A 17,104-nucleotide genomic window follows, 5' to 3' on the forward strand; every position below is an offset into this window, starting at 1 on the left:
TTCACGTCAAGCGTACCCTGAAGCACAAATACTTGTGAGAGGAAGGGAGTACGTTGAAAAAATAAAAATAAAAATCAGAGTTCAAGGAACAGAAAGCGCAGGAAACACTAGGACAACTTCATACTGATTCTGCAGTCAGTTTTTCCTCGTTTTGCAAAGTGTCGAACTCAGCACAAAGATGCAACGATGGGTTGGGGGCTGCTAACGTAACCTAAGGAGCAATAAATCACCAGCCCATCCCTCTCATCCCATCCACATTTCCCCAGAACGAGATACGAGCTGTACGTCAAGCCTGTGAAGAGACCAAAGGCATGGCGATGCTAGCTCTCACTCAGTGAAGTCTATACACCAAAACAATGACCATATATTCATAGTATATCATGGATACCACGGTTCCTCTCCAAACCCCAACCCCGCGCTCAAACAAAGCCATGGCGAGCCCAACACCACTTCCACGACCCCCTGCTCCAGGAGGGCGACTTCACCCCTCCCCAAAACCCCCCAAGCCCCAACCCCTCAGCCCCCTGACGGCCCCACAACGCCATCCCCGGGCCCGGCGCCATGACGCGGCCCCACGGAGGCGGCGAGGGCCGGCCCCGGGGGCAGGCTGGGACCACTCTAAGGACAAGACGCCACCCTTAGCAGGGAAACCTGGCCGTGCTGAGCCGGCCCGGCAGCACTCACATGAACCGAAACCAACCCGAGCCGAGCCGTGTCCCCACCGCCGCCGCCGCGTACCTCACGGCGCTGAGGGAAGAAGGCCCCCGCCGCCGGGCTGCACGAGCTGGCGCCTGAAGCCCCCCCCCAAATCCCTTCACGTCGTCTCCCCCCCCCCCCCCAGCTCAGTGCTGTGACGTTCTTAGCGCAGGGAAAATTGACGAAACGGGGAAAAAAAATAATAATAAAAAAAAACAGCGCTTTATTTATTTTTTAAGGTTAGAGTGAAAGGAAAAGTCAGGCAGCGTACAAACAGCCTCGCAGTGTGGTCCTTCGGGGCTGGCGGGGCGGAGTGTCGCAGGCGGCCGCTGAGGTGCCGGCACCTGGCTCGGGTCGGGCTGGGGCTGAGGGGGGGACCCGTCCTGAGGGCTAGGGGACAGATTTAGGGGATCCGCCCCTGGGTTAAGGGGGGTCCCCGCTAGTAACGGGGGGGCTGAGGGGACTGCTTACAGGCCTGGGGTTCGTTTTGGGGCCCCATGGGTGTCTTGCTGCTCGTCGGGCGGGGTGCTTATAGGGCTGTTGGGGTCATTTGTAGGTTTTTGGGGTCTCTTGTAGCCGGTTCCAGTTAATTTTTCTTCTCGCCAGAGGCCATTCCCCAGCTTTCGTGTGTAAGTGACACGGCAACACGGCCGGCTTTATGTGCACAGTGGCGGGGACCCAAATTGCACGGGTAAGCGGGTAAATGTAACAGAATTAACAGAAATAGCGGGTTTACACCTGCTAAAATCTCTCCTGGGCTGTCAGAATTAGGCTGTGTGCCTCCTTGATGTGCTCCAGGTGTTGGGTTTAGGGGGTTTGTTGGTTTGTTTTACTGTTTTCCTAAATGTTCTACCTGCAGATATGAAATTCGGGATGCAGCTAAGCCTCGCTGTTGCACCTGCCCTTCACAGCAGCAACGGCTTAATCTCCCTGCTTTATGTAGTTGCACTAAGTTGCCTTGAACAATGGCATTAACCCTTATTACACAACTCCCACATACAAGACAGAGGCTATGACAAAATTTTTCAACTACTGCTGAGAAAGAACACTTTTTCATGTTTGTTCATGGCTGTATTCCACTTGACTGAAGTGATGCTTGACTATCCCTGCCAGAGTAGGGAAGGGAATTACTATTTCAAATCTTCAGGAAAAAGTCTTCAAATATTCGTCAATCACTTGTGACAAAGTCACTGTGACATTTCTCTTTCTTTTCCCCAAAAAGGTTTGTAGTCATAGGAGACAAAATAACGACAGTGGAGCCTTGACGAAACACGTTTTATATCTTCTGTTAATCTCAAATTGAGTAACTTTTAAAATGAAATTTTTGACACATTTATTTATTATATAAATAGATGTGCTGAATTGCTGTAGCTGGAATCTGAATCAAAGTGTTTAGGCAAAGTGTGCCTGTGATTATGATTTTGATACAGGTAATAATGCTGCTTTTTTTTTTTTTTTTTTTTTAGTTTAGACAAGAATTTTAGGGGGGAAAAAAAAAAAAGATTTGAATATGCTAAACATTCTGTCACTATTCCCTCTTGATTCTATTGTTATTCTTTATTTGTAGATGGCATACTTCTTCCTTAAATGAATGTCAGAATAATTGGGACTTTTTATAAAAAGAGACATACTGCTGTTATTCCCAATGGGAAGATGTTTAATAAAAAACGATGCTGTTTACATTTAGAATCTAAAGCAATCTTATAGAACGTCTGTAGTACATCAGTGTTGTTTGAAGTAGGTATTTGCAGTGCAAACAAAAACAGATTTATGGGGTGAACTAAACGTTATCTGCAGTCCCTTTACCCTGCAAGAATAGAGCTGATAGGTTAATATTTTTGTTGATTATTTTTAATTACTTCTGTGAAGCAAACTACATCCCTGGTCATTGTTGTGATTTTTCTAACAAACTCTTATCTAGGTATAAAGAATTAGCACAGAACATATTTTGTTGAAATATTGAAATATTTTCTTTTTACGAAACGGTATACTATGTTGAAAATGCAGGTATTTCATGAAAAGTGATGTAAGCATAGGATGTTCAGCTGCTCATCTGAAATTGTTCCTGATTGTTTGAAAAAATAATTCCTTAACAGGATTCATTTTAATTATATTTTGTTCTGAAAAGCTACCTTGATAAGCCAAGGCACAGGAACATCCAGGTACTCAGGAGGCTTTTAAATAACTAGCCACTTCACAACACATCACCAAGTGTTGTTAACTTCATTTATTCCTGCACACGGACTCTCTAGAAACCACAGATACGTTTTGCAGGATGGATAATTCTGGCCGGTCTGGCTGTACATGCAATACCTACTTCTGAGAGCCAAATGTTTGATGGTGGTGGTGTGTTTTTTTTTTAAGGACAAGGTTCTTAGTGTTCATTGACTCAATTGTCTTACCATCGCTTCACCGGAAAAATGATGACTAGACAATGCTAAAACTTGAATTAAAAAGTTTGTTCTCTGAGAGCAGTAAGTATTCAGAGGAGCAAATAAGGAGCTCAGTAAAAGGGGGGGCTAACTTTTTTGTATTTTATTTGTTAACGTTTGGCATGGCAATACTACAGGATTAGCAAAATATTGCTAATCTGCACATGAAATAGGTACTTGTAGACATCTGTTGGTGGTGGTTTTGCTGGGAATGTTATTTTGTGTTTCTGTGTACTGTAAAGGTTTCTAAGGGAGATTTGGATGGGGGTAGTGAGGCAGGGAAGGTCATTCAGAGGTGGGATGCAAACCAGGCCACTTCTGGACTTCTAATCTCTATGCCAGACATCTTTTGCAGATGTGGTAGGCTGTCTCTCATATACTCAATAAGCAGAGCTTTGGAGAGGACTCAGTAATTTTAGATGACACTAATAAGACAAGTCATCGCTTCTTCCTCCATCCTCACTGTTTTGGATTATCAGAATTGAATTTCCAGAATTCAGTCCTGGAATTGAATTTGCCTTAGCTGTTCCTGGTGTCAATTTAAAATAACAAACTCTTCTTTTTCTTCTTCCCTTTTTATTTCACAGTAATTAGGAAGTTCGGCAGAATATAATTCATTCCTCCAAATTATAAAATTAACATAATACATGCCTTTTCTCTGTAGAAGAGATGAATTTCATGTGTTGAAATTAACATGAGGAGAATGGCCCGCACATGAAGTGAACGTGTCATACCCTGTATCTCTACAGTTGTACCTGACTTTGTTGTGGATTTGGAGAAAGTTTAAAATAAAGTTACATGAGATCTTTTTTCAGGTGAATGTTTAAAATGTATATAACACTTATGTTTGAATTTAGAAATGTCTGTTACTGGAAAAATAATTAGACTGCAAAAAAATTAGTTTATAAGAACCTTTCACTTAGGCTGTAACTTGTGGCCCTTTTTAAAGGTGGAAGAAGGATTAAGCTTCTCGTTTCAGGGTTACTTGGTTTATTTTTCTATTCAGTCCCTGAGATTTATGGAAGTTGAGAGTTAGGATGGAGATCAGAACTTAATTGTAAAATTACCAATTGACAGAACTAGCTCTTTTCCAGTATCAGAGAAAACTTTTTAATGTTTGTTTTTGTGGATTCAACAGCATTAACTTTGTAATTAGAACTCTTTTAATGCATGCCTTCTAAAATTCTTTCTTGATTCCTTTTAGTGGCTGGCAGGAAAGACTGTTTGCTTTTCTTGTTTCTTCTGTTTTGTCTGTGTGCTTCCCAACCAGATGATACGTCTGCAGTTGTTTCGTTGAAAACATTCCAAGTGGTCTAACTCATCCTTGTAGGCAAAGTGCATCTAGAATGGAAGAAAAGTTTAATCTCTTTAAATGGTTATTAAACTTTTAATATTTAACATTTTTTAAAAATTAAAATTTCCTTCTAAGTGTCAGCTGAAAGCAGATAGTGTATATTAAGGACTGTCTAGCAGATTATTTTTTCCACATTAAAGAAGACCTTTCTTACCTGAGTAAATATGTTTTGCACAACATATTGAAGTATTTATATACATATATTAAAAACAAAATACATCACATTGTTTGGTATAAATTTACTCCTTCTGCACACCTCTGCCCCCAGACTCTGGTTATATTAACATTTCTTTACTCTAAAGTAGTTATTGGAGGACCGATGTGCCAAATAGGGTTATAACTCACTTTCTAAATCAGAATTCTTTCTTCATGGTTAATAAATATTTTCTTTCTGAACCCAGGTAGTTCCTTTGGCGCAATGTTTTTACAGGAATCTGGATCATAACTTATGGTAAATAAACAGTTGAAGCTTTCCTATTGGAACTTGCTGTCTGACAAATCTTTTTGCTTCCACTCAATCCCATTTATGTTTTTCAGTGGTACATTCTAACTGTTAGTTGCTTTGTTGGCATCCTAAAAAATGACTTTCCCAAAAAATTAAGTATCCATGAATATGAAAACATTGTATCTTTACAAAGAGGACTTCTGATACAAAAATACAAATATAAAAACAACAGTGCCATTTTGCATTTTTCTTCTGTTTTTAATACAGTGATCTATGCTAGAAATTAAAGGACCATATCTCACATTCTTGTTTCTTTGGGCAAAGTCCAACATGCACACAAATATATAGCAGTCTTATATTTACTTTGTATCTTAACTCAGACTGTACTAGTGAAAACAGAAGGTATGCTCTGTAATTCCCATTTGTATAGACTTGGTAAATGTGTCTGGTGTAGGAGGATCTCTGTGCAGCCTGTTAAGGAGGACGCTATCTCAGTTAAGATGCACAAAAACTATTTTTAATGGGATTTTTGTGTAGGTTACAAGGTTGTGATGTTCACCAAGAGGCCAATAAATAGCAGCATTTAGTTTCGTTAATGGTGTGTGTATTTTTTGTACCCATTTTTTATTTCTTGAAGCCCCTGAGATGATAAAGAATTATCACATCTGGTTTGAAAGAATTACACTGGTTTTATACTTTAAGCTTTTCCTGTTATTTCTCTTACGGGCTTCAAATCCTGTGGGTTCCTCTGCCTCTCCAATTATCCTGGTGCAGCTACATACCTGTTTCTACTCTTTAGAGCCTAGAATTACTGTTCTTTATCTGATGAGAGAGTTGGATGTACTTTCCACATCAGATGGTGGACTGTTTCTGTTGATTACATACACAGGGGCCTCTGGACTCTGGAGTTGAAGTTAGCTGGATGGTACTCTCCTGCGTAGGCTTGTTGATTAAGCTTTTTGTTCTGAGTCCTCTTGTCCATTGTTCCATGGAAATGCACTTCACTGTCACAGCTTGCAGGCCAGAGCTCACCTAAAGAGCACTTAAGCTTGGCCTTTTTCTCTTTCTTCTTGTGCCCTTATATGCAAATTTGTGTGTGTTATGGAAGCTGACATACAGAAGAGCTATACTATCTCATGACAGCTTGCAGTGTCTTGATTCATGATCTGGGCAGTCCAGAAATGGGTTGAGCAGAGGCTTGATTCCTTTTTTGGATTGTGGTACCTGGTATAGCAAATCTTAGCCTGCTGGTAGAAAGAGGCCAGAAGGTTTTATCTGAGGTCTAGCTGATTGTGGAGGTCTCTGCTACTTGTGCGTGTTCTAGGTTTTTATATTCTTGAACTGCATAATAGTTGGTTATGGAAAAGTGCAGAGAAAATATTTAGCTCATGCTAAATGGAAATGCATAGTTCAGAGTAGTGGAGGTTCAACAAGGTTGTTCCTGCTGGGGAGAAAAGTGGGCATGAAACTAAATGCTCCTGGAACTGACCTGAAAGCTAACTTCTTCGACAAGAGGTCGGTCCCACAGAAATATTTAACATAGATCACTTCCCTGGTTTGTTATTGAGTCAGTGTGGGAGCTAACGATTTACCTATTGGTATGGAAGGAAATATTGGCAGGACAGAAGGCTTGTAACTTCCTAGCTTTACATACCTGGAATGCTATGGTATATAGATGCTGGATTATTACTAAAGCTATGCTAATCTAGACTTGTGGCCTGCTGGTACAAGGTGATATTTTAGAAGAGTGTTTTTCTTTTTAGCGCCTTTACTGGATTTTGAATAATAACTTGCTGTATTGCAGTAGTCATCTGAAGATTGCTTGTGTTAAAGCATTTGTCTGTTCCTAAAAATAGTTTTGATTCTTACCTCTGTGTTTAGAACTAACACTGTATTTTCATCTTTAAATGTAGTGTTTATGATGCAGCTGCATTGTATTATTAATATTATTGTGTTCGTTATTCAAAAGTGCCTCCCCAATGGAGAAAAGAAGTCTTAATTTCATTATTAAACAACTCATAAGCTGCGTCAGAAGAATTTGTATCTTTTGTGTATACATTTTTAATCTGTGTTTTCTTTCTAAGGAACAGAAGTCGCTTGGAAGGGCATAAGGTCATGCAAAAGAGATGTTTCCTTTAAAAGACACGGAGATGGGTGCCTCCACCTTCTTTGCCTCAGCTCTTCCTCATGATGTTTGTGGAAGCAATGGCCTTCCTCTGACTCCCAACTCCATCAAAATTTTGGGGAGATTTCAAATCCTTAAAACAATGACCCATCCCAGGCTTTGCCAGTATGTCGATATTACCAGGGGTAAACATGGTGAGTATCTGTTTAATGAGGATATTTTATGTTTGGTTATGGTTATATTTCTATGGAAAAAAAATATCTGAAGGTGCCCGAGCAGAATATTGCCTTTATGGCACCAGTTAAAGAAGGTGGCTGGTTTTCAGGCCCAAAATGACTGCACGCCATTGATGTAACAGGCAGTATTAGTGCTTTTGTTTCTTTTCTGCAGAGTTAAGGCAGAGGTTATTGTCAGTGTTCTCTCTTGTTACACGTTATGCTAACTGAAAAAAGCTAAAAACTTTTTTTTTTTTTTTTTATTCCTTACTGTAAAATTCTTGTACTCGATTGCTGCACCATGTCTATGTAGGACACTGAAATGCAGGCATTTGTGATGCTGAGCCTCTACACTGTGTTTCTGTGATCAATTTCAATGTGATGCTCGGGTCTCTTGTACTTCATTTGCAGCTGTTCTAGGTGTCTCAGTTATCTTGTATCTTGGCTGCAAGCTTCTCATATTTTTATTTTTTCTGAATTCTGGCTGCTTAAGATCTTTCCCACTAACAATTACTTTATTTTAGTACAGAGGGTTTTATAATAACTGTTTTCACATGTATTGTTAGCTCAAATACTGCTTCAATTGTTTTTTATGCTCCAGATGATCTCTGTTGCAAGCTCAGCAGGAGTACAGCACTTTATTTCCACAAAAAGTCTGCAACACCTGTGACAGAATGTATGTGGTTACCAGCTTTAACTGTTAAACCAACGATGTTCCAATATAAAAGTGCATTCTATGTATTTGAGTAGTTACACTGTCTCATAAAGTAGAGCAGGTAATATATTTCCCCTGTAATTCAGGATGATAGGACGTTTCAGATTTTTAGAAAATTGTGATATTGCCAACTGAAAATGTTCTGAAGTATTCCGGGGTAGGGGAAGGTCCTTTTTATGTTTTGTTCTCAAACTTGTAAATTTTTAGTTTTCTTCAGCCAGGAGATCTAGAAATATTATTTGTTTTCATCTTAGGTTGGCTAGTACCCCATCAAACAGAAAATGGGGTTTCCTAATAATACTGTTTGAGGTGAGAGGTTAGGAAAAATTAGCTATCATAACAAATACGAGAGGTGGTTAAATAGGCAAGCTCGGCCTTTTTGACAGCGAAGAGTCCTTGATGTGAAGGTTTCAGTGCATGTAAATATGAAGGAGAAAACATCTTAAGATCATTAAAGTAGCTTGCAGAATAGCAAATGAAACGTCTAACTTGAAGTCAAAAGACTGTCCATTTATAGTGGTTAGAATACCAGTTAATCACTTTCAAATAATACAGTTTTTCTTACTAACACACTGATAACATTGATGGGAAAGTTTATCATTCTGATACTGACAGAATTCTTCACTTGTCCATCTGGATGTAGTGATTTAATGTTGTTTTTCATGAAAATGTCAGTTTCTCTCCTCACAGAGAAGTACAATAGCAGTCTAGGAAAATGATGCAAAAAAATTACATGTATGCATTCCCCACAAAAGACCCTCAGAAGACTAGTGTATAAATAATAGAAAAATATTCAAATTAAAGTCTTTTTTCTTTGTGAAATTAATTTATTTGTAAACCTTGGATAGCATTATAGAAGGCGATTCTAGAATTGTTTATTCCAAATAAAGTGTAAGCGGTCCTTTGATTTCAGGAAGGAGAAGGAAAGAGTTAAGTGAGCATTCCAGCTTTAATGTGTTACCACTTGTGTGCCTTGCAGTGTTTTCCATCTTTGTTATTGTAACAGTCTTGTAAGAATATTTTGGAATAGCTTAGTTTGATTAGGTTTTGAATCTGAACATTCAGTACTTGCTGTTCTGTGCGTATCAGAAGTAGCAAAGCCTCCTCGGTCTGTAGTTCTCTCTCTCCCCTGCACACTGTCTTGCACTATCACCTTCCCTTTATAGTTACCATCTTCAGTGGAACAATAGTTTTGTCGCTTCCTCTGTATTCAGAGCCATACCTAGAACATGTGAGACCCATGCAAACCCTCTGCTGGGGCAAAAAGTACTACAGCTAGCTGGTCAGTCAGGACTGAAACTGCTTTGCTCACTCTGAATCCTTTTCCTCAAGGTTGATGTTGCTTTGATTCTCTCTCTCTCTCAACTCAACCACAGATTTCTGTAAATTTGTGAATATTTGCCTTCTTTGAAACCTCTATTCTTGAGTCAAATTTGACTGTCGTCAGCTGAGGGGCTCAGAATTTAGTAGGTTACTGGATGGATGGAATAGCAATACTTTTGATTAGGGAAACAAAAACAAGAAAGATCTGCTTCAGTCATGTAATCTACTCTATTTCATAAATGAAAATGATCATGATATATACAAGTTGTACATAATTACTTATGTACAGTTTCCTATACATCATATGTCAAAATAATTTAACATCTGCCAAATAGGTACTGAGAAGACTGAATTCACATTGTCTCACTTGCATTCTAATCCTCATATCCTTTTTTTTTTAATTAGAGAGGCTGGTTGTGGCTGCTGAACACTGTGAAGGGAGTCTGGAAGATCTGCTACGAGAAAGAAAACCAGTCAGGTAAGGTGTCAAGTTAACCTCAAATCCACTTGACAAAGTTTCACATATCATCTGTGGCTAATTCCTAGCCTCTTTTTTTTTTCTCTTTAAACTTTTATTGGTTTATATAAATTTCACTCTGTTAAAGCTGAACATAAAAACATTGTTTATCAGACAAACGTATGCCTGGAGTACGTACTTCTGTAAAATTCAAGAAGCTGGAAGATATATGGGGAGTTTACAACTGAAATACTTTGTAGCTCATAAAATCCTGTCTTGTAATAGCAGTTTTGGGGTTTCTTTTTTTAAAAAAATACTATCAAACCTGTTACAGAATCATTATCTTCCTCAGAATTAATTTGAAAATTTTATGTCTACCACATGATGAAATGCAGCTTTCACTACAGGTGATAGGATTTGGTGCGTGCTTTTCATATGCAGAAATATATGAACTTGTTAACTAGAAAAGTGGACAGGATGTCAGATACATATGCCAGGCTGCTAATAAGCGGTTTGAATTTGGGTTAATACAGTCACTTCAGCAAGGCTTGGTCAAACCAAGTCCAAAGGCTAGATGCTAAGAATACTGGCTTTCATGCTAAGATGTATAGAATAGTTGAGCTATATCTTTAAAGAAGCAAACAAACAAACACACTCCCCATTAGACTTGTTGATGTTAACTGTAATTTTAAATGAAAAGCAACTATCACTATTAGCTTTGGGGCAAAGTCCATTCCCCTGAAGAATATATAACATAGGAAACATAAAGAGTTGAGAAAGAAAAAAAAAATGTATTTGGGTAGCGGGGCATTGTAGACTGGTTATTTCTAGAACACAAAAATATACAAACTTGCAGCAAGCTTGGAAAAATCCAGTCTCTTCATTCTAGTTTCTGGCATTATATTATCTAAATTTATAACAAGCATTAGATCTCATACTGTTTTGACATTCATGAAGTGTAGAAAATATGCTTACTCAGAAAAATATTTGGCACATTTTTGTGTCTTCCCAGTTAACTGCGGTTAATGTTAGGCATCTCCGGTGGGCTATGTTTGTTATAGTACTATCCAGGTATAATTCCTGTTACTTATCCCAAATTAGACTTGTGTAGAGAATTAATACTGGAACTGAAGCTTTTTGAGTCTTGCAGCCCTTAAATAGGATGCTAACAGTGTTGTCAGGCAGAGATAAATCTAAATGCAGAACGTCCTGTGCCTGTACGTTAGGTTTTTGTGGACTCCAGCTTATATGATGTTATATGTTGTAGAGGACAATGTCTTGAGGAATGTAAGGCAAGTATGGCTTCCATTTTCTCTTCAGATAGAGAGGTACTTAAAGGTGGTGTGTAAAGGGCTTTTCATGTGTGATATAAATTACAGCCCTTCACACAGTTTTGCATCAGGTTCCTATTGCACCAAGTTCCAGAAATAGTGAAAGCATCAGAAGCTCTTTTCTTCCCCTTTTTCATTCAGTTCTCACACTGGTTTTTGAACATGTGTGTCTTGGTGTCAGATGAGAAGCAGCCCAGACTGTCTACTGCCTCTTGACTGTTTTTACAAAAGCATGCATGTAGCTATTTTAATTTGCTTTGAATTGCTTGATACGTTTCTTATGTGTATTCTGTTGCTATGAGAAAGGAGAAAATTCTCAAAATTGTATAAATGAAACTTTCTCAGATAAGAGTTGTGGCCTGTATGCACATCCATCATGCCCCTCTATACCATGGTACCCCTCTTAACATGGTTTTGTGGCATCAAGAAAGACTTTTTTTGGACATTTTTAGATAGTTTGCTAAGGTACACAGCTTTGGTTTGTTGACATGCTAAGAGAAGGTATTTCACCAAGATAACTTTCACAAACTATTTTAGCTGTTGGTCTATTGAGAGTAGATGCATAAAGCCAGGCTTTACTTTTTCCTCTTGGCTTGAGATAGTAGAATAACTTATTTCAATAAAAACTATCTGATCTTTGTTTTAATGAGCCAGTTGGGATTTTTTTAAGGAAGTTGTAACACCTGAGGCATAGGCTAAAACGTAGCCTCTCAGTATGTTCCTAGCTTTAAGAGATGTTACTGTACACCTACTTAACTGTAAATTACAGCTTTTGCAGTAGTGGCTAAGAGATGAATTATGTTCACTTCAAAGGAAGCGTCTTACAAGACTGACTTTTCCCCCTCTACTTTTTTCTTTTTTAATTTTGTTTTAAAATTAAAATGGACATTTTTGTTTCTTTTGTGAGACCCATAAATTTCCAGAAATAACTTGGATTGCCCAATTCCCAGTTATTGGTTATCTGATCTGTCTATATTAATTACCTTTGGAGGGTAGTATTTGGCTTTTTCCATATATTCTGATTGCATTTGTCAACGATAGTAAAACTGGTTACATATCCGGAGTTGATGTGTGTGCTATTGCAATTAATTTTATAAACTGTTTATGGAATGCAAAAAGCTGCTCTTCTGGTTTCTAGATTAATTCTCCTTATGCTTGCCAGTAACCTAAGTCCTTTGCACCTGTACCACAAGCTGACGTAAAATCAGCAGGAAATCTTCTATTATGCTAGTGCTGAAATTCAAGATGTAACATTATGAACTGTCTATCTTTCCATACATATTGGAAAACAGGCCATACAGCTGTCTGGTAGTTATTTGCAGTTAATCTTGTCTGAAGTCATGCGTCAAGAGTAGCATGCATTCCTTAATATATGAATTATTTTTAAAAAATGCAGCTGAGTAATTAACCTCAGACTTTCATCGGCTTTTATAATTCTAACGAATCACTTACACATAGGGTTCAAATCCTGGATATTAGTTCTAATCATTTACCTAACTTGCTCTGTCACGCAGTTTCTAGAACCTGGATCTGTGAATTCACCTATTACTTACCAACACTGTGACAGAGCTCTCCAGGAATTGCAAAGATGGTTTGCCATTTTTCTCAAAATTAAAGTGCTCAACTTCACTTTCAATGCAAGTCAGTGTTCAGTAACTCATGGCCAGATTATTTTCTGAGTGATGCGTGTTTGGGATCCTAGAAGGAGCATGTGCCATGGTTAGAACTCTATCAGGTAAAATTCAAGAACTCTCAAATGGATGACATAGGTAGGCTTTTTGCAATTCTTATCATATGTAACCAGAAAAGGAATTTAATAGTTCTTCATTGTCTTCCATGCTTTATTCGGGTGGTAACCATGTGGACATTGTAACTACAATTAATGCTTCTAAAAGGGACATTAATTCAATTATCTTTACTATACTTCCATGGAACATCACAGTAAAAGCAAGGGAGCTCTTTTGGAGTTGTGTGCCACAGGGAACTCAGGCTGTAACCATGGGTAAGACTTTTAGCATAGACTATGATAAGTTTTAGGTAGTCATGCCCCATTATTTTCCAGAGCAGTCTCCACTGTCTTCAGTTTGAGAGTTTGTATTCTGGGTCATTGCTTGGTTTTTGTTTATTCCTGATTTATTCTCCTGTTTGTTGTTATTCTGAGTCAGAGCAAGCATGCACTTAACTTTAGCTAATAATTTTTGCTATTGCAAAATCAGCTCTCAGATATATGTTCAGTATCCAGTTATTTTCTTAAAGGACTACGAATTTATGTGCACAGTGAAGCACAATAGTAAATACCTGATTTAAGCACGTAACAGTTTAATGCTGTTTAGAGATCTGAAAATCTGTCTCAAAGTCTGTCTGACTTCCTGTGTCATCTTGTGCATGCAAGGATTTTGTGAATGAACAGAATGTGAGTCACAAAAATTATGAAGGTTAACACTATTGTACTTCAGAATTCTCACTAAGAGTAGTTTTCATGTTTGTGGCAGTCACAACTTTACAAGACTTGCAAAGTTACTAGTTCTTTTAGCACTGTTAATATCACAGACCGGAAAGTAGGACGTGAACTTATTTTTAAGGTTCTCCATCTTTTAAACACATTTAGAGCCCTTCCTTTGGGATACCTTTTCCAGACAGTGTTAAGGGAGTTATTTTCTCTGCTCCTGTGCTGTTATAAGAGAACTTGTGAGCTTTTCCTTTCTTTCATGCTTGAAGTGTGTTCCTTCTTTCAAGAAGCAGGTCTGCACTTGTATTCATAATAATAAAAATGCCAGCAAATACTGATATTCAGCAGACGTCTGGCACCTACAGTAGAGTTCCTGGATTGGTCTTCAATTTGTGGCTTGGGCAGTCTAAGCCTATTCCTTTCTTCAATAAAATATAGTTGTCATATGTTTGGAAAGTTATGGTTTTGAAAAATTACTAGTGAACCATCAGAGATACAAGGTATGGTTTGTTATACATGGAACATTTGATGGGAAGCAGGCTGTGTCTGCAGCTGTTTACTAGTTTGGAGAAAACATGATCTGACTGATTCGGTTGAGTACATTTTATTTGGCTGTATTAAACAGTTGTCTGCGCATTGATTAGATTAGATTTCTTTATGCCATCTTTGCTGTTAATGTACTTTTGGCAAACTTGAAGTAAAGCTACATAATAGAAGGTCTTATTCAATGTTGGGGGGGGGGCAATTTCTGGGTAGCCAGGGATTCTTCAGGAATATTGTAAGACAGGTGCAAGTCATCAAAAGCCTGAAGGTTTTACATGATTTGACTTGAAGAGCTGCATGTGAGCAGAACTTCAAGGGCAGAGTGTACTCTGCTTTGAATCAAGTCTGTTGGAATTTCACATGAGAAATCCATATGTCATAACGAGGTTCCATTTAGCAAGGATAAATGATGAAGTAGTAAAATGAAGTAGCGTTAATAAATAAACTTCTTAAAATTAGTTTTTTCCTAAGCATGTGTGAAAATCTGTACTTCGGCCGTTTAGTGGCTGTGGAGTTTTCCTTTAGTTTCTTGCCAACGGTTTGTTTCTAAAGTTATGATGAAAGACCAGCTATTAGTCCTGACTTGCTTATATGTTATCCAATGCTGCTTTTCTTAGTATTAGGTGTATTTTGATTTCCATAATTTTAGTCTCACTGCAAATCTTCCTTTTAGCATAGGGTATCTCCTGTAATTCACAAGGGAAAAAAAGACTGTTTGGAATGTCAAAGGGGTATAGTTTTCATGAGGTAGTTGAGGGGAGTATTACTCCATGTCAGAGTGAACTTTTTAGGTATGGAACTAAATTCTATGCTTGTACAGTTGGCTGCAGTGTTTGGCAGCACAAAGACACCTCAGGGCGCATATGCCCACATCTCTGTTGCGTGTGAAACATTACAGTGTACACACTTGTTTTTTTCTCTTTCAGAAAAAAAAAAAAAAAAAAAAAAAAAAAATCAGAAGAATCCCACTCTTTGAGATTAAGATATTTGCTATTAAAAACTAGTTCTAATGGCTGTATACAACATAAAATCTGTACATGTGGAGAAAGTGCATAACTGTATTTCTACTCTTTGTCCTGCTCCTATAGCTGTTTGTAGGTACTTCGTATGAATTTCCATTCTAAAAGCAGTAGCAAACATCTTGAGCTGAAGATGAGTTGTGCTGTGCTATCAAGAACAAAAGTAGTGGAGAGCTTTGAGTCTTCAGTGGAAGAGAATGCTGAGTTTCCCTCTAACAGATAAAGCCCCATCCTCGACAGGAGCGTGGCTTTATCCTGCAGGGGGATTTCTGTGCTAACTAACTAATGGCTGAGCAACCAAATGTCAAGTTTTTGTTGTGCAAATATTACTAGATTTAAGCCACATTACTAATTTTAATGTTAATTTATTATAGTTGTGTTTGTAATAAGCATTGTCCGTATACTTGGAAGAACAAGATGTGGTTAATATATGGTTATTCTTACTTAATGCAGAGTTTGACACTTCATTCTACTTATAGCGGGGGGAAAGGAAGAACTAACACTCTTTAAACTTGCTATACAGTGCATACTTCTAGAAAGGGATTACATTTTTAAAATATAAACTCATACATCTGGAACTACTGAGTGGTGTCTTGAGGGAAGCGTTTGTCACAAATTAGGGATCAGACAGCTGGCTTATTTAGATGCATTGATATGCTTGCAAACATCTCTAACGTCATTGTGGTTTGAGATCATTCCTTCCGTATGTATGGATGTTTTCTTCTTGACTTCAAACTCCTCTGAAGACCCAGACGTGGGCCTTCACTCCAAGCTAGCTGCTTTCCTGCTTCAAAGCTGCATTAGTCCCATATCGCATACCTACATCAGTGCTGTGCCAGGCTCAAAGTGGTAGATTTACCACATATCATCATAAAATCAGAGAATCATTACGTTTGGAAGAGACCTTCAAGATCATTTGGTCCAACCATTGCCCTACTAAAAATGTCACCCACTAAACCATGTCCATAAGCACCACGTCCAAGCTTTCCTTGAACACCCCCAGGGGTGGTGATGCCACCATTTCCCTGGGCAACCTGTTCCAATGCCTGACTGCTCTTTCTGAGGAGAAATGTCTCCTAATTTCCAACCTAAACGTCCCCTGGCACAACTTGAGTCCATTCCCTCTAGTTCTATCGCTAGTTATCTGCGAGAAGAGGCCAACCCCCAGATCCCCACAAGTTCCTTTCAGGTACAGCTGTCTTTTCCCTGTCCTGCAGTTCTGTGGGAACCACAGCATGAGCACAGCACTAAGTTAACATCATTGCTTGGCTGCTGTTCCGACAGGACTTTCCGATGGACAAATACTGGCATAGGCAGGCAGGACTTGTATTTCAGCTCAACCTCTATGCGTGCACGTGTGTATATGGCTAGGTAGGTATCAGGGAATTAGAGATTGCCATCATTTGATTGTTTAAAACTAGCCTGATCTGCCAGACTTCTAGGGTTTAAAGACATTAAATATATTCTTGTAGCACATATGTTGCAAAACTTTAACTCGTGCATGTTATTAATCATTACTATGTACACCCATTAGTCTTTAACACATACCCTAAATTAACTGTGAGTATACAGTACCATGCAGCTGATGCTGCGCAATTATTCTGTGGTAGCTGTGGCCCTTGGTGGTTCTTGAAAATAAAGGTAATTAGGCTTGAGAGCTCTTTGAAAGAATTAAGAATCAAGGTGGACTCGTGTCTCTTCTACTCTTACCCTCGCTGACATCTGATATAGTCTGTCTCCACCCCCAAGGAGTGGTCCCCTCTATTCCCAGTACTGCTTATTTTGTTTTATGTTTTGCCAGTCATCCTTTAATGGGTTTGGGACTGTCCTACACATTTACATGCATTCTTTTTTTTAGGCACAGTCAGCTGTTCTTTTCTTGTTCTCCTGTCTGGCAACTTTTGTTACGTGGATCTCTCCTACATGCAACTGCATCCATCTCTGTTTGTGCCTTTGATGATGATTCTTATGTCAGTTTGAAGGCAATTTGTTATTAATTA

General features: G+C 38.6%; 2 protein-coding genes across 6 annotated transcripts in view; one reads left to right on the forward strand and one right to left on the reverse strand.

The window, feature by feature from the left end:
* Nucleotides 1-778, reverse strand: part of AIMP1 (aminoacyl tRNA synthetase complex interacting multifunctional protein 1) — a 36,909-nt gene extending 36,131 nt beyond the window's left edge. The window contains exon 1 of one of the 2 annotated variants that reach the window (XM_035326355.1): nt 639-778. Coding sequence is in view for 1 of the 2 variants with exons in the window: in XM_035326354.1 (XP_035182245.1) it covers nt 685-686 (2 nt within the window). In the remaining variant the exon portion in view is untranslated. The remainder of the gene's footprint in view (nt 1-638) is intronic. The other variant, XM_035326354.1, reaches the window with a different exon arrangement.
* A 156-nt stretch (nt 779-934) lies between these two features.
* TBCK (TBC1 domain containing kinase) overlaps nt 935-17,104 on the forward strand; it is a 108,763-nt gene continuing 92,593 nt past the window's right edge. Inside the window, exons 1-4 of one of the 4 annotated variants that reach the window (XM_035326348.1) lie at nt 935-1,030; nt 1,303-1,387; nt 7,018-7,246; nt 9,711-9,783. In XM_035326348.1, the coding sequence (XP_035182239.1) occupies nt 7,054-7,246; nt 9,711-9,783 (266 nt within the window). In that variant the 5' untranslated portion in view covers nt 935-1,030; nt 1,303-1,387; nt 7,018-7,053. Of the gene's footprint in view, nt 1,031-1,067; nt 1,086-1,170; nt 1,388-7,011; nt 7,247-9,710; nt 9,784-17,104 lie in introns of those variants that run through there. The other 3 variants (XM_035326346.1, XM_035326347.1, XM_035326350.1) reach the window with 3 other exon arrangements.

The sequence above is a fragment of the Oxyura jamaicensis genome, chromosome 4 (assembly GCF_011077185.1).
Source record: "Oxyura jamaicensis isolate SHBP4307 breed ruddy duck chromosome 4, BPBGC_Ojam_1.0, whole genome shotgun sequence".
Classification (NCBI taxonomy): domain Eukaryota; kingdom Metazoa; phylum Chordata; class Aves; order Anseriformes; family Anatidae; genus Oxyura; species Oxyura jamaicensis.